Source organism: Myotis brandtii, unplaced genomic scaffold (genome assembly GCF_000412655.1).
Source record: "Myotis brandtii unplaced genomic scaffold, ASM41265v1 scaffold29, whole genome shotgun sequence".
In the NCBI taxonomy this organism is placed as follows: domain Eukaryota; kingdom Metazoa; phylum Chordata; class Mammalia; order Chiroptera; family Vespertilionidae; genus Myotis; species Myotis brandtii.
The window spans coordinates 1,620,363-1,642,285 of NW_005361075.1; the positions used below are offsets into that span (position 1 = coordinate 1,620,363).

Below are 21,923 nucleotides of genomic sequence, written 5' to 3' on the forward strand. Positions count from 1 at the left end.
ATCCCACCCCCTCCTGCCTTCCTTCCTGACTCACCCACTGGGTGCTATGGGAATGACTCCCCCAAGGAGCAGTGAGAACAGTGAAGACCCCAACACAACTCCTCTCCTAAGCTCCCCCCTCTCCTCTACCTCTTTCCTCTGGGACCCTCAGCAAGGCCTACAGTGTTCAGCCTGGCTCTGGGAATCCTGAGATCTTGGGAAGAAAGAGAGTACTGGGCTGTGTACCAGGAAAGTGCTGTGTTGGATCTTACTTTATCTTGTACCTACAGACCCAGACTGCCCGTGTGTGTGTGTGTGTGTGTGTGTGTGTGTGTGTGTGTGTATGTGCTCATTCCACAAATATTTACCCAGCCCCTCTTGGCACTACACCAGGTGCTGAGGGTATAACAGTAACTGAGGGGAGACTAGACAAATGGTTGACCTCAGGTTCAAGAATTCAGAACCCAGTTTCCTGTCCTCCAGCCTTGGGCAGACCTTCATAGTCACTCAAAGTAGAGAGAAGAACATGGGGTGTCGGTTGCTCACAGGAGACCCACATGGCAGGGATCACTGTCCTGCTGTGCTTCTCAGTCCTTGCACTGATTTCCCACAGGAGGGAAGGAGACAAGACTCAGGAGTCAGGGTTGCAGGGGCTGGGTGATCCCTGGTCAGTCTCTCTGTTACAGGGAACCTGTGCAAGGCCACCGGATTCCTGCCAGTTTCACATTCGCCCAATTGCTCTTTCCTGGGTTTCTGGGGGTGGTGCCGGAATGGGCTCCAGGGTGGGAGCAGCTCTCTGCTGCCCCCACCTGAGTCCGCCTGTAGGTGGCAGGTGTCAGGTTAGGCCCGGCCTCCTCCGGGCCTAGCCACTCAGGTACGAGGCCCACCCCCCTCCCTTTGGGCTGGGCTCTCTTTTATAAAGGGCCATGCTGTCCCCCACTTACAAGCAGCTTTTTTGGCTTCTTCTCGAATCTCCGTCAGGTTCAGCCTTCTCGCCTCCACTCCAGCCTCCACCATGTCCACAAGGGTGACCCAGAAGACCTACAAGGTGTCCACCTCCGGACCCCGGGCCTTCAGCAGCCGCTCGTACTCCAGTGCACCGGGCACTCGCATCAGCTCCTCGTCCTTTTCCCGTGTGGGCAGCAGCTACCGAGGTGGCCTGGGCACCAGCATGAGTCTGGCCGGGGGTTACGGCGGAGCTGGGGGCATGGGGAGCATCACAGCTGTCCAAGTGAACCAGAGCCTGCTGAGCCCCCTGAAGCTGGAGGTGGACCCCAACATCCAGGCCGTGCGCAACCAGGAGAAGGAGCAGATTAAGACCCTCAACAACAAGTTTGCTTCCTTCATCGATAAGGTGAGGGCTCCCCCTGCGTGGCTGGCTGGGCCTGGGGTCTGAAGAGGGTCCGCGCCCTTTCTTTTGCTCTCCCTGTCCGTGGGCACATCTCCAGGCCCCACTGGCATCCTGCTGGGCTCTACGCACTCTGGCAACCCTTTCTTCCAACCTATGACTCACTCCTCCCATGCACTTTGGTTCCGGATGGCCGCAGGGATGGGGCAGCTTCTGATTCTAAATCTTGGGGCGTCCTCTCTCCCTCACTCTTCTCACCCCAACCCAAGTTCTGATCGTGGATAAAGCTTTCAGCCTGGACCAGTCCCAGCTGTTTAGCTGTCGGGTGGGAAGGCTGGGTTAGGAGGGGTGCCCCTCTTCCAGGTTCACCTTCTCTCCTAGCACTTCCCCAACAGTTTCCCAGAGGTGCCCCTGGGCATTAAAAAAAAAAAGAATGAGTTTGATAGGATTTTGGGAGAAGGAACTGGTGTCTTGATCTAAACAGACAAATATTGATCGAAGCCTCCGGCGTCCCAAGGTGCGCAACCAGGAGAAGGAGCAGATTAAGACCCTCAACAACAAGTTTGCTTCCTTCATCGATAAGGTGAGGGCTCCCCCTGCGTGGCTGGCTGGGCCTGGGGTCTGAAGAGGGTCCGCGCCCTTTCTTTTGCTCTCCCTGTCCGTGGGCACATCTCCAGGCCCCACTGGCATCCTGCTGGGCTCTACGCACTCTGGCAACCCTTTCTTCCAACCTATGACTCACTCCTCCCATGCACTTTGGTTCCGGATGGCCGCAGGGATGGGGCAGCTTCTGATTCTAAATCTTGGGGCGTCCTCTCTCCCTCACTCTTCTCACCCCAACCCAAGTTCTGATCGTGGATAAAGCTTTCAGCCTGGACCAGTCCCAGCTGTTTAGCTGTCGGGTGGGAAGGCTGGGTTAGGAGGGGTGCCCCTCTTCCAGGTTCACCTTCTCTCCTAGCACTTCCCCAACAGTTTCCCAGAGGTGCCCCTGGGCATTAAAAAAAAAAAGAATGAGTTTGATAGGATTTTGGGAGAAGGAACTGGTGTCTTGATCTAAACAGACAAATATTGATCGAAGCCTCCGGCGTCCCAAGGCCCGAGTGTGGGGGGCACCAGATGAGTCATCCTTGGCCCCTGCCCTGGAGCCTGCAGGGGGCGGGGCCGGGCGAGGCAGTGACCCGCCCCCTCATGGGGTGCAGGGCTGAGGCGGGGCCGTCTGGGCAACGCGCTGCTCTACCTGGGGAGCTTTTCGCGTCTGGGGTTGGGAGGGGTATGTGTGGGGACAGGGTGGGGTGACGCCAGGGGTTGGTTCCAAGAAAGCCCATCCAGGATTCAAAGTCTGGGGCGTTGGATGCCCCGCCCAGGTTTCACGTCCTGTTAAGCCCCAGAATTTATGGCTGTAGATAACGTGTCTGTCCGCCAACGCCCCTCTCCCCACTCGGCCCTTGTCCCCTCTCTCCTCCCTCCCAGGCTCCACCCCAAAGTCCTGGCTCCACTTCCCCAGAGGGGAGGCCAGGCCGGGTTTTGCAGCCTTGGGGGTAGGCTCCCTTAGGGAGCCCCTGGGGCCTCAGCGCCCTGGAAGGTTGGGCCCTCCCTGCTGACTGGCTCCTGGGAGGCATTGTGGGAACGGAAAGCGGGAAATACTGGGACAGATTAGCCTCTTTAGGGATTGGAGTGCCCTAGGAAGCTCAACTCCCCTTAGGAATTAGGGCTTCCTAGTTCCTTGGCTCTAAGCACCCTTGACGTCGCTTCTTGATTGCGTTCTACTAGCTCTTGAGTCCTCCCCGCAAGTAGTTAAACACTAGCTCCGAGTCCCAATTCCCGGTTCCCAGTGTCCGCCCTTCCCTTTGATGGACTGTTTGCTGAAACTGATTTCCTCATCTATAAAATGGGCATGAGAATACCTAAATCAGAGATTTTGCCTATTCACGTATTAATGAAGGTAGAGAGTTTAGTGGTCCTTGGCCAAATGTTATAATCACTTATTTTTCATAATTTTGAGGCAGCATGACCTGGAGAAGAAAAGAATTTACAGAGGGATTTATTGGATTTAGGCCAGACCCTTACGTCAACCTTCTTTTCTAAGTCCCTCCCAATTTTAAAAAAGTTACAACTTTGGGTTGATTAAGGAAGATAAATTCCTCTTCTTGGAACCAGCCGTTACTATTTTTAAAAAATTTCCCTTCTAACATGGCTTAATCTCATCCTAAAATCTGGATTTCCTTGTGTCCAAGGAACCAGGACCTTCGTGTTGGGGTGTTTGGGGCCAAGGAGAGGGTTTCCTGGGTGTGGTGGGGTGGGGGGAGGGTAGGAGGGGGTCTTCCATTTGCAGGCAGGTCTGCCCAGTCCTTTGTCTTTTCCCTGGACACAAGTGACTTTTGCACAGATGGGGGGAGGAGAGGGCTCCTGAAAGGACCTGGCTGAGTTCCTCTAGGCCAGTGGTTCCTCAACCTTCCTAATGCCGCGACCCTTTAATACAGTTCCTCATGTTGTGGTGACCCCCAATTTCATTGTTACAAATTGAACATAATTAAAGCATAGTGATTAATCACAAAAACAATATGTAATTATAGATGTGTTTTCCGATGGTCTTAGGCGACCCCTGTGAAAGGGTCGTTCGACCCCCAAAGGGGTTTCGACCCACAGGTTGAGAATCACTGGTCTAGGCCATTGCAGGCTTGAGGAGCTCCGGACTCTGAGAGGGGAAGCAATTCAAGGTTATGCAGCCCAGGTTAGTAGCAGTGTTTGGCTAAAACCAGGTCTTCTGGCCACTACTCTCCAGGCCCTAGGGCTTTTGTTTCCTATAAGCTGTATGAGTTCCTCAAAGTCGCTCCAAATAATAATGATGATGATAATAGTAGATAATAGAACAATCTACACTTTCTTTTTCAGTCTTATATAAAGTGTTAACACTTGGCTATTTTTATTGATCTGTAATATACAATCTAAATCAAGAAGGCCCATTTGTTCTGCAAAATAGTTTCAACATGACTCTCCTAGCTGTCTCCTTCCAACCATGCACCCTCATGTCCCCGCCCTAGAGTTAGAAGGACATGGCTCCCTACCCTACTCACCATACTGTCTCTGTTAGGTGATAGCTAACTAGCTCCCTGGGTTCTGGAGACCCACTGTTTGGGGAGTGGAACACACTGCTTGCTTCCCCCCAGATTCTGAGCCCTGGCCTCAAGCAGAGCTTTTCGTTCCCTCCTCCTCCAGGTGCGGAGCCTGGAGCAGCAGAATAAGATTCTGGAGACCAAATGGAGCCTCCTGCAGCAGCAGAAGACGACTCGCAGCAACATGGACAACATGTTCGAGAGCTACATCAACAACCTTCGGCGGCAGCTGGACACGCTGGGTCAGGAGAAACTGAGGCTGGAAGCAGAGTTTGGCAACATGCAGGGACTGGTGGAGGACTTGAAGAATAAGTAAGCTGCCTTCCTCCGCACTGCCATTTGCCCAACTGAATTCATCTGTTCTGTCAACCCCAGGGGGCCAGAGGCCTAAGACCCCATGGCCCTCCGATTTTTGGACAATGCAGATTATATAATTAGGGTGATCATGTGACCAGGTTTTCTCAGGACAGTCTAGTTTACACCCATTGTCCTGGCATAATTGTTAGTTGCACCAACCCTCTTTTAGTCTCAGAATTGTCCAGATTTGGACAACAAATTATATGTTAATATTTACATAGTAGACCTCAGAGAGACAAGTAGTCAATAGGCTTCTGATATATATTTACAGCATTGGCCCCTTTTGTCTGAGGTCTCATCAGTCCCTGTTGCCCTCCTAATATGCCTCCTATGTCTAATCAAATGAATATTCATTGATTTGTAGATAGGTGTACTGCTCCAGGCCTCCCCACTGGCTGATGAGCAGAAGGACCAGGCCAGCCCTTTTATTTCCATGAAATAAATTTTCTAGATAGTCTTGTCCCCCTAAAAAGTCTCAGGGTAACCTCCCCTTTGCCTTGGTCCTTGATTCTAAGTCTTGTCCTTACCAGGTACGAGGACGAGATCAACAAGCGCACAGAGATGGAGAACGAATTTGTCCTCATCAAGAAGGTGAGGGAGCCCTCTACCTTCACCAGACACTGGAGGTTGGGGCTTAGATACTTGGACTAAGGCTTTCTGGGGCCTGTCTCTAAATATTTCTAAGTAATGGGCCAAAGTTTGGGTACTTCCTAGATATAGGAAAAGTAGGCAAAAACAGCTAAGGAGGTGCATTTGAGCAGAACTCTGGATATTGGTGCTGGGACATGGAAATGGAGCAGTAGAATTGGAGATCTAGCCATAGCAGGCCTCCTGAAGGAGGAGGGGGAGGGGTGCTGCAGAAAACTGAGGAAAGGTGTTTGGGCTGGGGATGCAGGTGCGATGGGGCAGAGGCTGGCCTGGAGGATGAGGCCACCAAGTGAGGTGTGGAAGGCAATAGTTAGAATTCCAGGCTATTGGGTGCCTCTGGGTTGGGGTCCAGTGTGGTCACCCAGCTCATCGTCCCCCTCCAAAACACCCCACAGGATGTGGATGAAGCTTACATGAACAAGGTAGAGCTGGAGTCCCGCCTGGAAGGGCTGACCGATGAGATCAACTTCTACAGGCAGCTGTATGAAGAGGTATGTTCTTGTTCCCCCAACCTCATCAGAGACTCCTCCCGGCACCACAGACAAGGGCCCACCTCTGAATAATTACAGCTACTGTAATTATTAACTCAGTATTGATGCTCTCTAGTTCTGTCCCCATGCATGAGAGAGGGTTGATTACCCCATTTCACAGATCAGAAAATGTGCTTAGAGAACTGAAAAAGCCTGTCCAAGGTCATCATACACAGAATAGTGACCCAACGATTCACTCTCTCTCATGTCTTTGTTCTCAGTCTTTGGGCTCTGCGGGAGCCCACTGTGGGCTCAGCATTAGTAGCTGATATCATGAAGGGCCCAGCCCTTCTGGTTACTCACCCAAAGACAAGTTTCCTTTTTCCTGCCCTCATTTCATCCTTATACCCCTCTAGGTTCCAGGTCTTTGACCTATTTTGCTTCTTCAGGACTTTGCCCTCTCCCAGGTCCTCATGCCTACCTGCTCCTCTCTTATTGCTCCCCTAGCTTGTCCCTTAAGGAAGGCCCTTCTGCAAAAGGGGGCTCCTTGTGTGCAGGGACAGGGCCTCATCCCCTTCCCTTCCCACCATAGGAGATTCGTGAACTGCAGTCCCAGATCTCCGACACATCTGTGGTGCTGTCCATGGACAACAACCGCTCTCTGGATCTTGATGGCATCATTGCCGAGGTTAAGGCCCAGTATGAAGACATCGCCAACCGCAGCCGGGCTGAGGCTGAGACCATGTACCAGATCAAGGTGAAGAGCAGGGTCACTAAGCTGGCCTTCCCCTTCTGGCCAGTTCTGTGCTCCAGTTCATGAGCGGGGTGCAGGATTTCAAACACCACTCTGCCTGCTATGTGCTGGGGAGATTGGGATGCCCCTGTGCCCAGAGGTCTGGAAGAAAGCCTGCAGTGTGTGCGAGTTGGTGGTGGTGGTGGTGGGGGCACAGGGCCTCACTCTTCATGTCACCCCCACAGTATGAGGAGCTGCAGACGTTGGCTGGGAAGCACGGGGATGACCTGCGTCGCACGAAGACTGAGATTTCTGAGATGAACCGGAACATCAGCCGAATCCAGGCTGAGATCGAGGGTCTCAAAGGCCAGAGGGCTTCCCTGGAAGCTGCCATCGCTGATGCCGAGCAGCGTGGGGAGATGGCCATCAAGGATGCTCAGTCCAAGGTGGCTGAGCTGGAGGCCGCTCTGAGAAACGCCAAGCAGGACATGGCCCGGCAGCTGCGTGAGTACCAGGAGCTCATGAACGTCAAACTGGCCCTGGATGTGGAGATCGCCACCTACCGCAAGCTGCTGGAGGGCGAGGAGAACCGGTGGGTGTGGGGGGTGTTTGACTGGCCCTGGTACCTTATCCCTGGGACCTGGGGTGAGGAGGGGTGGGTCCTGTTTTCCTGGGCCAGGAGTTGGTCCTGACATCCATGTGTCCTTTGGGTACAGGCTGGAATCTGGCATGCAGAACATGAGTATCCACACCAAGACCACCAGCGGCTATTCAGGTGTGTCCCTGCCTATACATTTCCCTCTTGTACAGCTGAGGAAGCTGGGGCCCAATTAACTGCCTTGTCCAAGGTCACATAGCTAATATCAAAGTTCTGCCCCACCCTGCTCCTGGTATTCCCGGACAGTCCTGGAGAAGTGAACCAGGGTAGTTCCTCATCCCAGGGGACTGGAGGGAGAAGGGGTCATTGGAGCCTAATGTGTGCAGGGCTCCTGTGCTCATGTGGCTGCCTCTTCCTGACCAGGTGGCCTGATGTCCCCATCTTATGGGAACCTCAACTACGGCCTGGGCTTCCAGGCCAACTTGAGCTCTGGCGGGAGCTCTGGCTCCTTCAGCCGCACCAGCTCCTCCAAGACGGTGGTTGTGAAGAAGATTGAGACCCGAGATGGGAAGCTGGTGTCTGAATCATCTGATGTCCTCCCCAAGTGAATGATGACTGCGGGCCCTCCTGCCCTCCGAGCTGTGGGCTCGGGAAGCCCCGCTTGAGGCTCAGCCCGAGTCCTCAGCTCACCTTTGGGGAGGGGGACTGCCTCTTTCCCGTGCCCCCAACTAAAGCCAAATCAAGTGTTCTTTTTCCAAAATAAAGTCTCAATGGGCTCTGCCAACCCTACTTGCTGTATGTGTATCCCTTGCCCATGGAGTGGGAGAGATGGGTCAGGAGGCCTATCCCTGGGATCAGAAACTCTGGGGAGGGGTGGGGGTCAGAAGGAAAATATGACCTTCACACACTGTTCCCAGAGGTGTCTTTGCTGAAAGCTGGCTGAGGCCTTGGGCATTAAACAAATACCTCAAATACCTCATTTCCTTTTATCTGTGCAGCAAACCCCGGAGGTAGGCAGGGCAGGTTTCAGATGGTATCAGGACAGTTTAGTCCCCATAGACACAGGAGTCCGAATCAGGACTGCTTGCAGATAAGGAAAAGCCACGCCTGAAAGACCAAGGAATTGGCCTAACTAGAATGTGATAGACGGGATTTGCACCCAGGGCTGTCCATTTCTCAAGGCTGCACTCCTCCTTCGCCAGGCACCTGGGTTCCTTGGGGGCGGGAGATGTCTTTTTACCATTTTCATCCCTTTGCAGCCAGGGACCAAGGAGTCCTGGTTTTCCCATTTCCTTAGAGGCCCAGAGTCCATTCTGAGCGACTAGATGTATCACACCCACAATTTCTAGAAGCCAAGGTAGTACAGGACTTGGCATTGATAAGTGAGCTCTTCCTGTTCCACTCACCAGCACAACCGTCCTGCACTGCTTCTTGCCATCACCTTTCTGCCCTTTCACCTGAAGTGTTTTTATCATTTACACAGCTGAGTATGTAAAGGGCGTGTGCACGTGGAGGGTACGCTGTGTGTATTTAAGGGTGAATGGGTTCCGTAAGCCTTAGCATTTGCCTGTCTTTGTTGAAACACAGTCTCCAAGGCTTAGGGCGGGCACAGGTTAGGACACAGCTGGGTGGGGCAGCGCGTCTGAGGCACTTGGTTCAACTGCCACCACCATAGAGTTCTAGGCAGACACGCTGACCCCTTAGCACGGCGGAGATGTGTGCATTTTCAGAACTTGCCAAAACCCCAAGGGAGAATAAACAGCACATGCAGAGGGTACTGCGGTAGGGCTGGCCTGGCGCCGGACACCCTGGTTCTGGCCTTGCTGTGGAGTCTCCAGGGGTCTTGTCCCTGGACCCGTGACTCCCCAGACCCTGGGCCCCCACTCGAAGGCTCATCTCAGCTGCCCTCCTGGCTGCCGCCTCAGTGGAGCTGCTTCCAGACAGCCCAGGGCCCCTCCCACCCAGCCCCTCCCACCCAGGCCAGGGATCTGGACTGTGTCATGATAAAGGACTTCACTTCTTTTTTTTTTTTTTTCAGTTGATCAGCATAGCGAGGTTCTCTTTCAGGACTTCACTTCTTGATGATAAAACTAATAGACCCATAATTCTAGACCCATGGCTGTCTAACTATTTTGTAGTAAGAGATTCACTTTTATTCCAATCTGAAAACAGTTATATGTATATAACTGAAACAAACATTTCATAAACAATACCAACCTTCTGCCCCCTGTTTATGTGTGTGAGGGGCCCTTTCACCGGCCCCCAGGAGCCAGGAGGGTGGTGTTAGAGCCCAGGCCAGCACCCGTTGAGAGGGGTCTCTGAGGCCCTAAGTCAGTATTTTAAATTGTGCCCCACCCAATCCTCCCTGAAGCTGACCAGCTGTCTTACTGGGGGAGGTGAGGGAGTTGCCCCCAGGCAAGGGACATCCTGGGACAGCCAAGGGCGCCACTCATAGTCTCACAGGGTTTCCACACCCAGGTGTTTGCTCAGGGACAGGCAGGAAAGCCCCAGGGAAAGTTCGCTTTCCCTCCCTCCTTTCTGTCCACTTTATTGTATATCTACAATGTGATCAAGGGCACGCATCATTCCGAAGGCCCTGTCTCCCATTTACCTTTCAGTATTCAAAAATGTATAAGAGCTGGACATCCAATTCTCATTTCTATGAGGACATTGAAGAAGGACAGCAGCTACCATTTTTTAAATACCTACTTGATGGCAGATCTTGTGCTACATCACACTCCAACCCTCCAAAAATCCTGGGAGGCAGATATTAAAACCCCATCTTGTGCATGTAGACCTTGAGTAAGGTCACACTGTAAGTGACAGAAATGGTGTCCTGACACTTGGGCCAGCACTTTTTTTTGACAATACTAGATTTTTATTACACGTACATGTCATACATAGCTCAAAAATTTAAACCTTGTTTTTGAATAGGTAGTAAATATTCCTTGTATACAATTCTAAGTACAAAAGGGACTTCTTCCTTACTATTTACCAGGTTTTTCTCCAAGAGAGAAACTAATATTACCTATTGTAATTCATTTCAGGCAGAGTATGTGTATATAATTCCTTAAATACATACATGTATACATGAATACTTAGCTTTTACAAAGGGTATTATACTATATGTGGTATTATATGTCCTGCTCTGATATTCACTCAACACCTGTTCCTTCCATATCAGTATGTAAGTTGCTGCCTCACCCTTTAAAAAACATTTTTTAAAAATTGATTTTAGAGAGGAAGGGACGCCCCTGGGGATCAAGCCTGCAACTTGGGAATGTGCCCTGACTGGGAATCGAACCCTGATCTCCTGGTTCATAGGTTGATGCTCAATCACTGAACCACAGCAACTGGGTGCCTCACTTTTTTCAAAGCTGCATGATATTCTACTTAAGGATGCGTTGCAATTTATTGAATCATTCCTCAACTGGTGGGTCTTCTCAACCTTCTGCTATGACCTTGGGTACATGTCATATCTCACAGGGTGAGGATATCTGAATAATTCCTGGAATTGCTGAGTCAAAGTGTATGTACATTTAAATTTTTGACAGACCTTTAAAAAAAGAGCTTGTTTGTTTTCTTAGGGGCCTGAATTTTAATTTTCTAAAAAATCCACAGGTGTGGGTACCCCACCTTTGACTGTTCCAGATGAACCAGACATTATTCCCCACCTCTCTCCCTTCCGGGAATGAAATGATGAGTCTTTTAAGCATTCCTGGGCCACTCTTCATACATTGTCATTCCAAGGTTTTGTCTTGCCCAAGGTGATCTGGGCAAAAACGTCCATGATCACCTTAGCAGGAGGATTCTAAAGGAGGCTAAGGACGAGGGTCAGACAAACCAGAGTGCAAGGGGGTGGGAATGGAGCAAGGGGAGGGAGGGCCAGGGACCAGCATGGCTGAGAGGTCCCTGGGACAGCCTCTGTGCCGCCTCTTTGCATATCTTTGTGGATATTAGTTACTCATCTACAGTGGGGCCTTGACTTACGAGTTTAATTCGTTCCGTGACGGAGCTCATAACTCAAATTACTCGTATGTCAAATCACTGTGACGTTCGCTGTGCCAACTAGCGGTGGGGTATCTGAAGCTGGCTCATAACCCGAATTTTTTTGAGCTTGCAACTCAAAGCAAAAAATCGGCCGAGAGACGGCTCGTATCTCAAAAAAACTCCTTAGTCGGGACACTCGTAAGTCAAGGCCCCACTGTATCTAGCATCCCTTCCACCATCGGGTAACAAGACATCACCCCCACTCTCCCACTCCCCCCGCATCCCTCTTCTTTTCAGGAACTGTTCTTCCTACCTCCAACCCCATTACTCTGGTGGGGCTGCCAGTCACAGCTTCTCTCCTCTGGGCCCGCAGGGGAGCCAGGCTTGGTCAATCACCGGCTCCTTTGTTCTTATCTTGTGGTGGTTTGACATAAATACGATAAAATGTGGAAAGTGCGCCCTAGCCGGTTTGCTCAGTGGTTAGAGTGTCAGCCCTTGGACTGAAGGATGGTGGGTTCAATTCTGGTCAAGGGCACATACCTCTGTTGCAGGCTCAATCCCTGGCCCAGGTCAGGGCGTGTGTGGGAGGCAACCAATCAATGTGTCTCGGTTACATCGATTTTCTCTCTCTCTGTCTCTCCCCCTTCCTCTACTCTCTCTAAAAGTCAATGGAAAAAATATGCTCTGGTGATGATTAACAACAAAAAATATAAATATATGTAGAAAGTGCTCCATAGATTTCTCCTTATGTTTACACCTATAATATAGAACATTTCTTGCATCACAGAAGAGTTGCTTGGACCCCTTGTATGTTTATACTTATCGAGGGGATTGTTTCGAGTTGTATGGATGTCTAACCACTAAGCTACACACCTAAAACTAATATCATATTGAATGTCACCTGTAATTGAAAAAGAACAAACAAACAAACCCAGTCAGATTCGGTTACTCCCCTACTTAAACCCCAAGATAAAGCCCCAAGTTCTGACTTTGCCCAAGACCTGGACCTGCCCTGCCTCTGCCAACCTCTGAGGACTCCTCTGGCCACTCTCTCCTATGCTCTCTCTGACTCAAGTGGTGCTGGCTTTTCAGGGCTTGACTCACACCACCATTCCTTCTGCTCAGGGCCACTGCGCATGCTGTTCTCTGTGCTTGGAACATGGTGCCTTTTCTAGGCACACTTAGAAATATGCTAGCAAAGTCTTCTAGACACCACAGGCTGGGGGTGGGGTGGAGCCGTATTCCTATAATGCGTTTTCAAAACTCAGCAAACATTCATTGGTCATCGGGGATGAGTCAGACTGTGTCAGCCGCAGGGTGAAAGAATGGACTGGACGCTTGGCAGGGTGATTCAGTGGTGATTTACTATGCCACTGGCTGCTGTCCCCCTTTTCCTCAGATGACAGTCATTCATTCACCTGAAGGGCTATTTTATTGTCAACCTTACCTGATAGACTGGAGGCTCCAAGGGGGCAGGGGCCACACCACATTTACCTGGTTCTCCACTGATTCTTCAGTACCTAGCAGAGTGTTGGGCACATAGTAGGTGGTCAATAAAAAAATTATTAAGCATGAACCATTTTCATATTGATGGTCATCTATTTTTTATTTGTTTCCTGCCATTTTAATTCTTTTAAAACTCCTTCCTGTGGGGGAAGATAGATTAATTTGCTCAGGCCTAGTCCAGACACACCCGATGTATTTCATCTATTAAAGGGTCTCCCTGCAAAGTGGCCTTAGCCCCACACCAGCAACGGGCAGCCTTCTGTACTAGTAAGTGCCTGGGAAGAGATGGAAAGAGCAGAGTTAGGCTAAGCTTGGCTTGAATGTGTTTAGCAATGTGTGCCTGGTGCCAAGAGGGTGGGGAGGCGGAAGTTGGAGTGACTACAAAGACACCTAAGACAGGGTCCTTGACTTCTCGTCTGCTTCCAGCTTATCAAGCAAAAGTGTGCACCTCAGAAAAGTCTATCTCATTTGTCCAGTCATTCAGCAAACATTCATTGGTCATCGGGGATGAGTCAGACTGTGTCAGCCTCGGGGTGGAAGAATGGCCTGGACCCTTGCCACATGGCAGGGTGATTCAGTGGCAGATTGGCGGATTTAGTAGTGATTTACGATGCTATTCACCGCTGGTGGTTCCCCTTTTCCTCAGTAATTAGAACCCCATTTTTTAGTTGGATTGGGTACATGGCGACCTGGAATAAAGACTACATTTTTCTGCCTTCCTTGCAGTTAGCTGTGGCCAGGTGACAAAGGGAGAGAAGCAGAAGTGGAGGGTACAACTTTCTAGAAGTGTGCTTAAAGGGAGAGAGTGTGAGTGGCTTCTTTCACCCCCCTTTCGGCCAGCAGGAATGCTTTCAGAATGGCTGCAGCTCAGCAGCTATCTTGGACCGTGAGATGACCTGGGGAATTGCAGTCACCCTTGGCAAAACAAAGAAGAGATGGGACCTGGTCCATGCCACCATTGGATGACGTGCTAGCCTTGAACAGATTACAGTTGAACCGTAAACAACATGGTGTGAACTGCGCTGGTCCACTTTGCAGATTTTTTTCCAACAAATACACAGTTGGCCCTCCATATCCCCAGGTTTCGCATCCATGGATTCAATCAACCTCAGATCAAAAACATACTTGATCCATGATTGAGAATCCACAGGTATGGAGGGCCGACAGCATGCATTGTTCTACACCCATGGTCGGCAAACTGCGGCTCGAGAGCCACATGCGGCTCTTTGGCCCCTTGAGTGTGGCTCTTCCACAAAATACCACGTGCGGGCGCGCGTACAGTGCGATTGAAACTTCGTAGCCCATGCACAGAAGTTGGTTTTCGGCCTGGGCGAGTCTATTTTGAAGAAGTACTGTTGATATTTGGCTCTGTTGACTAATGAGTTTGCCGACCACTCTACACCATCTTCTATGAGGATGAGCATCTGTGGATTTTGTTGTTTGTGGGGGTCCTGGAACCACTCACCCTGGGGTACTGAGGGACAACTGAAGTTTTTGGAGTCAAAACTCATAAGGGGAGTTTTGACTGTGTTCAAGGATCAACTGTATTTCCATGTCTGGAAGTTGAGAGAAAAATAAACTTCTTTCTGGATTGAGCCACCATTAAATTTGTTGTTTGTTACTAACAGCTGAAGTTAATCCTAATATAGTGAATTTATCTACTGTCTCGGGGTGTAGCTGCCCTGGAGCCTGGAGGATGAGCAGAGAGAACAGACACTGGGGTAAGCAAACTGGCTTCCAGCCCCGCCCTGCAGCTGGCCTTGACTCGCTCTGGGACATCTGGGGTGACCGTCCCTCTCTGGGACCTCAGTCCCCTCCTCATGAACAAAGAAGAGCTGGACTCCATGGCTGTTACTCGGTCTTCTAACCCTGCCATTTTTAATCCTGGACATTTTGGAGGCCTAGAAATGCTAAGCTGAGACATTTGTGCTTGATCTCAGAATCGGTGGTGTCGCTGGAGACGTTTCCTCTCTTTTTGCTGTGGGAGAAGGAAATGAATTGATGGAGGCAGTGCTTTAGGAAGATGACCCTGCCATCTCCTGACAGAAACAGATGACTACAGTGGGAAAGGTGCTGGGGGAGGGTCAGAAGGTGTGGGTGGACACTGGCTCCTCCACTCAGGGTGTCTGTGACCTTGGGCATGCTGCCTCCCCCCTCTGACCCTCAGTGTGCTGCCAGGGACATCGGGACCATCCCAGGGTAGTGGTGAGGAGGGCCCACAGTGATGTATGCTCCTGGGTTCTGAATGCAGATGCTTGCTCTTGCCCGCAGGAGCCCTTTCAGGAGGGATTCTCTCTCGGTCTCCCCTCTGTGTCTCTGGCCCACCCTAGTGCACCACACTCGCTTTCTACCAGACCAGGGAGCCTCAAGAAACAGCGCGGGGCTGGAGAGAAGGCAGAGGGGCCCGAAGGCAGCTGCCTGCTCTCTGCCCTCCTCCCCACTTGGTTCCGTTTTTATTTCCTCACTTCTGTATTGGCCTTTGCAGTTTTCCAAGCGCTTACATTTGATTGCTGCATCTCCTCTGTGAGGAAGGTTTGTTCTTATTTCACAGGTGAGGGATGCGGCCTGAGGCCTGGGGAAAGGATGACACTGGCTCAGGGTTGCCTGGCTATTTGGTGCAGAGCTTGGATCAGAACAAGGGGCTCTGAACCTGGGTCTTTTCCCAGATGATTTTATCTGCCTGGCCCTTTAGCCCAGGGGAAATGTGTGGGATTAGAGGAAATGACCAAGGAGTAGACCGTGCTGGTGGGCACAGTGCAGGTGGGGGAGAAGAAGGCGGTACAACTTCCTCACTTTGGTGACCTTGGATCACTTTACTCAGGCTTCTGGCGCCCCCTGGGGGGCATTGTAGGGAGTGCCCAGACCAACGCCTTGCCCGCTGTCGCCATCTCCTGGCTCCTGTTGACACTACCTTTCCTTCCAGGGGCTGCTCTACCTTTGGAGCTTATTGGAACAGGGAGAAGGTAGGCAACTTGGAGGGTTTTTTTTGTTGTTGTTTGTTTAGAAGGTCAAAATTCAAATGCCCATAGGAGCCAGACTGCTAAGGTAAAAGAGGAAGTGGATCTGGGATGAGAATCTGTGGATAGACACAAATAGCTTGCACATGAAAAACACAGCACTATTTTTCCTGTCCACAAAGAACTATGCTTTCCACTGTCGTTTTTGAAACTTGTTGGCCTTTTTTTCTTCCAATGAAGACTGAAAGATGGACACAGGGACGGTTTAATCTTCTTTTTTATCTCTATCACGAGATGGCCCAAGTGTAGAAATGGCATTTGACACTCAGCTCCATTGGTTGGGACATTAAAAGGGAATGGCAGGGACTACGACAAACTAGAAAGACTCATAACACCTGGGCCAAAGGCACCCCTGCCATGGGGTCCTTGATTTAGCAGGCCCTGTTCCGTGCGCCCCTCCATCCCGATGTGGAGGGGCCACATGAACATGCCCACCCAGACAGAGCCCGTGTCCCCCTGTCCCTGTCCAGATGGCCGTGAGCTCACTTCCACAAACTGCTTGGGCTTCTTTCTGTGAACAGTAGTCCTGACGGTGGCCAAGGGATGACTGACTTGAGGGGGGGGGGTGTGTCTAGAGTTGTCCTGTCCAATTAGGCAGCTGGTCACTATGTGCGCTACCGAGGACTTCCATGTGGCTGGTTTGAATTTGGATGTGCTGTAAATGTAAAATACACACCAGACCTTGAAGACGGACGAAAAAAGAATATAAAATATTAATTTTAAATATTGATTACACGTTGAAGTAATATTTTGGATGTATTGGGTTAAATTGATATACTATTGTAGTTAATTCCACATATTTTTTTTATGAATGTGGCTACTAGGAAATTAAAAGTCCATTTGTGGCTTGTGTTCATAGCTCACATTATATTTCTGTGGGGCTGGTACAGACACTCTTGGGAGAGTTGTTGGGGTGTCCATGGGCTGGTGTGTGCGGCCCCTCCAGGGTGGGGCGAGGTGCTGAAGGGAGCTAGATCCGAAGAGCGGGGGGGGGGGGGGGGGGTGGGTCTTTTTTTGCACCCTTTCCTGGCTCCCCAGACACTGGGACTCAGCCCCTGCCCACTGTAGACATGGAGAGATGTGGTCCTTGAGTGTCCAGAACTTTAAACTCTGCAACAACAAAAACTGGAAATCCGGATTCTTACTTAAAACGTTCTGATTTTTAAATGTTGGCAGCTAATTAAAATGTTTAGAAAAAACACTGCCCTGCCCGGCTGTTGTGGCTCAGTGATTGAGCATTGACCTATGAACTAGGAGGTCACGGTTCGATTCCCAGTCAGGGCACTTGCCCGGGTTGCAGGCTCCATCCACAGTGTGGGGCATGTAGGAGGCAGCCGATCAATGATTCTCTCTCATCATTGATGTTTCTATCTCTCTCTCTTCATTCATCTCTGAAATCAATAAAAATATATTAAAAAAAAAAACACAGAAAAAACACTGTCCTGCCAAGACCACACAAGCCACAGAAAATGTATCTCTGTAGGGAGACTGAGGTCAGAGAGACAGGCTTGGTTCCCACAGCATAGGAGCCTGTGCCAGCAAAGGAGGGCTGGAGGGGAAGCACATTAAAGGGGCTGCAAAATCTCCAACACCAGCCCCCATCTCCATTTGCGAGTTTGGGAGTCCAGTGTTGGTATTAGGGGGCAGTGCAGTGGTGGGGACCCGAGGGACACAGAGAGCCCTGCATTTTCATCTTTCCCTGTGGCCCGCTGCTCAGCCAGTCTGGATCTCTGAGGAATGGGCACTAAGACTGGGTGAGCTAGGCCCCAAGGAAGGAGGATGGATTTGAGCAAACCGGAGGTACATCAGATGTCCACTAGGGGGCAGCAGAGGAGCAGGGAAGAAACAACTCTACATGCTTCTTGGAGTAGAGCTGAAGGGTCGGCTGCATCCTTTTCCAGGAGCCAGACCTGGGAGGCCCCTGGGTTCAGGCTACCACAAGCCCACCAGGTGCTATTGTGCAAATCAGAGGAAGCTGCCATCTTCCTGTGGGATGCAGCCCTGCGTCAGGATGTGAATTGGGGTAGATTTTAGTTTCCATTCACCAATGCCCTCCATCCTTGGTAACCAGGGGCCACTGTTGTGGTGGGAGCTGGGGGCTGAGGACACTGAAGAGCAGGGTGGGCAGCCCTGTTCCTGTGCGTCCTCTGTCCCACTGCATGAGCTTTGCGTTCCAAACTGCGAGGTGGCAGGCGCTCCACTAGAGGACACCATACTGCCAGGTATCATTGCTGGCTCCGGCCTTATGGCTGAGGCCAGGGTGGGAGGGCAATGCTGGCAAAGGACTGGCAGGTGAAGCCGGGAAGGGAGGGGTGGGCAGCACCCAGGAGGCTGTGTACAGCAGACTTGGGAGGGGAGGTTCCCGGGTCTGGAGGAGGGGCACAAGGGTTCAGACAGGGAAGTGAGTGAGCATCTGAGTAGGGCATGGACTCCTAGTCGGTGCTCCTGCCTCCAATACACTCTTCTTTTTTTTTTTTAATTTTAAATACTTTTATTGATTTCAGAGAGGAAGGGAGAGGTAGAGATAGAAACATCCATGATGAGAGAGAATCATTGATCGGCTGCCTCCTGCATGCCCCACACTGGGGATCGAGCCCGCAACCTGGGCATGTGCCGTGACCGGGAATCAAACAGTGACCTTATAAGTTGCTGCTCAACCACTGAGCCACACCGACCGGGCTCCAATGCACTCTTTTGGGTTGATTCAGATCATGTCACACCTGGCCCGAATACCTTCCTTGGAGACACCATAAGCTTGGCACTCACAGCCCTGACCTGCTGAAATGGTCTCTGCAGCCAACCCCCACCATCCTGCTGCACCTCCCCACCTGTACTCTAGCAGCCAAGCTGCTGGCGGCTCCCGGGGGAAGCCACACCCGTTCACACCGCTGATTCTTTGTGTACGCTCTCCCCCTGCCTTCAATGCGAGGCTCCTGTGTGGCCCACCTGGAAGTCCTCCCCGACACCTCCTCCGAGGCTGGGCTCCCCGCTCCCTGCTCTCCCCGACATGACCCTTTGTCACTGTGTTGCAGTCTCCCCAGCAGACGGTGAGCTTGGTGAGCAAGTCTGCCTGACACGCATCCTGTATCCCCAGATCTGGCACAGAGCCCGTGATCATAAATTTCTGCTGTTTAAGTGAAAGGAAGGCCTGACTACATCTCCCTGCCCCCCAGCTGTAGCCTCACCATCACAGAGGGAGGGCTGGCAGGAAGCTGTGTGTGTGTGTGCACGTGTGTGCACATGTATGTGCAGTAAACACACACAAGGAGGGCCTCAGACATCAGAGACAAGGAATAATTCACGTGGGAGGTTGTATGTGCACAGCCCAGACAGGCACAGACAGGTACCGATAGACAGTTCACACTGACACGCAAAGACAGAGTTCCTTATGCAGTGGGGGATTTACTTCATAAAAAACCACTTTCCTTGAAGTGTAACACACATACATAGGAGAACCCATGACATAAGTGTACAGTTTGATGAGTTTTCAAACTGAACACATCATGCTACCAGCACCCAGAACAAGAAAGAGCAGGGCCAGCCCCTGAAGGCCATGGTGAGTGCTTTGGAAAAAATAGATTTTAGAGAGAGGAAGGGAGAGAGAGAAACAGTGATGTGAGAAACAATAATTGGTTGCCTCCCACACACATGCACCCCAACCCCACACACCTCAACCGGGGGATTGAACCTGCATCCTGTGTATGTGCCCTGACTGGGAATCGAATCCAACACTGGACAATGCTCCAACCAACTGAACCACACCAGCCAGGGCCACAATGGTTACTTTTAAATACCAGTTGCTTGATTCTCAAGCTGGGAGAGGGAGGGAGAGAGGGAAATGCGGAGGAGAGAGTCTCAGGGCCTTCAGACCTCTGCCTGCCTCCCCCCAGGTCTGGGCCTCCCAGCTTGGTCTAGGAGCTCTACTGCTTTTTGACCCCAGGCCCTATCCCCGATGGCTCTGCCACTATTTTGTCATTGTCCTTCCTCCTCCAGCACCCGCTCTGCCAGGCCTTGTCCTGGCCCCCTCTTGGGTAGCAGGGCCAGGGCCTAGTCCTCTTCTCCAGTCCACCTCAGGTGCCATGGGGTCCCTATGGCCCTGTGCTCACAACAGCCATCAGCCAATTTTGCTTTTCTTCCTCATGCCCGCGGGGTGATGGGGGACAGTCTATGAGAGGGTATGACTTCTGGGGTGACATCTCCCAGCCCTCTGCCCCAGCCAGGATTACCATAGCCCCAGAGTAGGGACAGAGCAGGGATAAAAGGAAGCTCACCCTAATATTCTGAACTGCAAACACAAGGGGGGCTGCAGAGACCTGCCCTCTGAGCCAGCTCTGGCATGACTGTTGGGACAGTTATAAACTCCTAGTGAGGCTGTGTGAGTCTGTGTGACTGGACATGCACGGGGCACTGTTTTTGAGTGTGTCTGTTTTATGGAGACTGCAGGAAACCACATGTGTGTGATGGGGTTTGTGTGACTGGAGGTGTGGGGACACTGGGTGCGATGGGCTGTGAGTGGATGCCTGAGTGGCTGCATGTCGTGGGAGTGTGAGGGGTGCTGTGTCGTGTGGGAGTGTGAGGGGTGCTGTGTCGTGTGTGTGTGTGTGTGTGTGTGTGTGTGTGTGTGCTTGAAAGCCCATGTGCCCGGACAGATGTCTATGGGGTAGGGGCCATTGTTGTAGCTCTGGGTGTGTTTGCTCACTGCAGTCAGGAAGTTACTTGTCACTGTGGAGACCCAACGTTGGGGAGGAGAGCTCAATCTGAAGATGAACAGACCAGAGGAGGGTGGGAGGCTCTGCTGGGCTGTCCCTTCCCGCTAGGGTCTTGCCAATAGACCCCTCCTCCTAGACACCAGTGGTGGGGATCAGGCACCTTGCCCACTGCCTGCAGAAATGGGCTAGGGTGGAGCCCAGGCTGGGTCCCAGATGCTGAGGTGGCAGGCCTAGGAGGAGGGGGTGGGGCCAGCGACGTGTAGGAGCGGCAGCCAGCAGGGCACTGTGCCCTCTGCTGAGCTGGCAGCTGGCGCTGGGAGCAGGCAGAGCCCCACCCAAGCAGGCTGGGGCAGGCAGGGCAGGGCTTGTCTTGAGCCAGGGAGGAGATGGAGCTAATGGGGCAAGCCTCGGCCTTGTTTTGCCAACATGGAAGGCTGAGGGCGGTGGTCTGTGTTACCCCCATTGTCTGTGCCTTCAATTTGCGTGTGCATTTGTATTCCTCCCTTGTTGTGTGCACATATCCATGGATCTGTGTGAGGCCCTGGTAGTTCTGTGTGTGGGTGACTGGCATCCGGGCATGTTTGTGTGAGGGTCTTGCACGGATGTGTTTATGGGGAGGCTGTGTGTCCACATGACTGCTGTGTGTGTGCCCTCGTTGGAAAGGCCCACGTGGCTTCTGTGTACTATATTTGTGGAAGACATCTATTGGGTCAGTGTAAGCTTTTTCTAAGGTGTGTGTGTGTGTGTGTGTGTGTGTGTGTGTGTGTGTGTGTGTGTTTTGTGTCTGTGTGTACGTGAGTAGTTCAGATCTTGGGCCCGGAGAGTAGTGGGGTGATGGTGACAGCGGCCTGCCCAGGGTGAGTGTGGGAGGGGAGGGGTCTCAGCTTCCTGGGTTGGGGCTTGGCCAGGCCCTGGGAACAATCTGTTCCTGCAACAAATTCACATGTTCTTCCCACTCCCCATGACCCCCTTTTGGGTGGTTCTGACAGTGTATGTGTATGTGTGACCCATAAATCACTGTGAGTGTGTGTAACCACTTCATTGACGCTTTAAATATGTGCTTGTAGCGATCCTAAAAACCACACGTGCAGCAGCCCCCACAAACTATGGGGTATGTGCATTTGGGGCTGGGAATCCCATGATCACTGTACATAGGCATGTATGTGTGTGTTCTAGAAATGTGTGTGTGTTGTCAGTGTTGCTCCCCAGCTCTCTCCCCATGGGGACCTGGCACATATGTCCTATTGTCTCCTCTAAAGCCCACATGTGCTGACACTTGGCTTTTCTCTGCTCCCCTCCCTGGTCCCCACCCCACTCTTTCTCATAGCCATCAGGGACCCTCCCTGGCTCGGGAAACCCTGGGCAAAGCTGCGAACTGGGCCTCCCCGTGGAGTCGGTGGTTTCCCAAGTTGGCTGTAGTATAATGGGGCCAGGTGGAGGCCGGCACCAGGTACG

General features: G+C 51.7%; 1 protein-coding gene across 2 annotated transcripts; it reads left to right on the top strand.

Moving 5' to 3' along the window:
• The first annotated feature begins 885 nt into the window (after positions 1-885).
• Positions 886-8,035, top strand: KRT8 (keratin 8, type II). 2 transcript variants are annotated; one of them, XM_014542093.1, is made up of 9 exons: positions 887-1,267; positions 1,845-1,910; positions 4,544-4,752; positions 5,328-5,388; positions 5,841-5,936; positions 6,508-6,672; positions 6,894-7,240; positions 7,365-7,423; positions 7,670-8,035. In XM_014542093.1, exons 1-9 carry the CDS (start codon positions 995-997, stop codon positions 7,852-7,854), a joined length of 1,461 nt encoding a protein of 486 aa, XP_014397579.1. In that variant the 5' UTR covers positions 887-994; the 3' UTR covers positions 7,855-8,035. The 2 variants fall into 2 exon arrangements, with proteins under 2 accessions (XP_014397580.1, XP_014397579.1); XM_014542094.1 differs by lacking the exon at positions 1,845-1,910 and having other exon boundaries at positions 886-1,333.
• Positions 8,036-21,923: the final 13,888 nt, after the last annotated feature.

Excerpts from the sequence above, each read along its gene's own strand:
- KRT8 (XM_014542094.1), top strand. The coding sequence starts at position 995 with ATGTCCACAAGGGTGACCCAGAAGACCTACAAGGTGTCCACCTCCGGA. Across the intron at positions 4,753-5,327 it reads GTGGAGGACTTGAAGAATAA|GTACGAGGACGAGATCAACA; the intron begins GTAAGCTGCCTT and ends TGTCCTTACCAG. Across the intron at positions 5,937-6,507 it reads ACAGGCAGCTGTATGAAGAG|GAGATTCGTGAACTGCAGTC; the intron begins GTATGTTCTTGT and ends TTCCCACCATAG.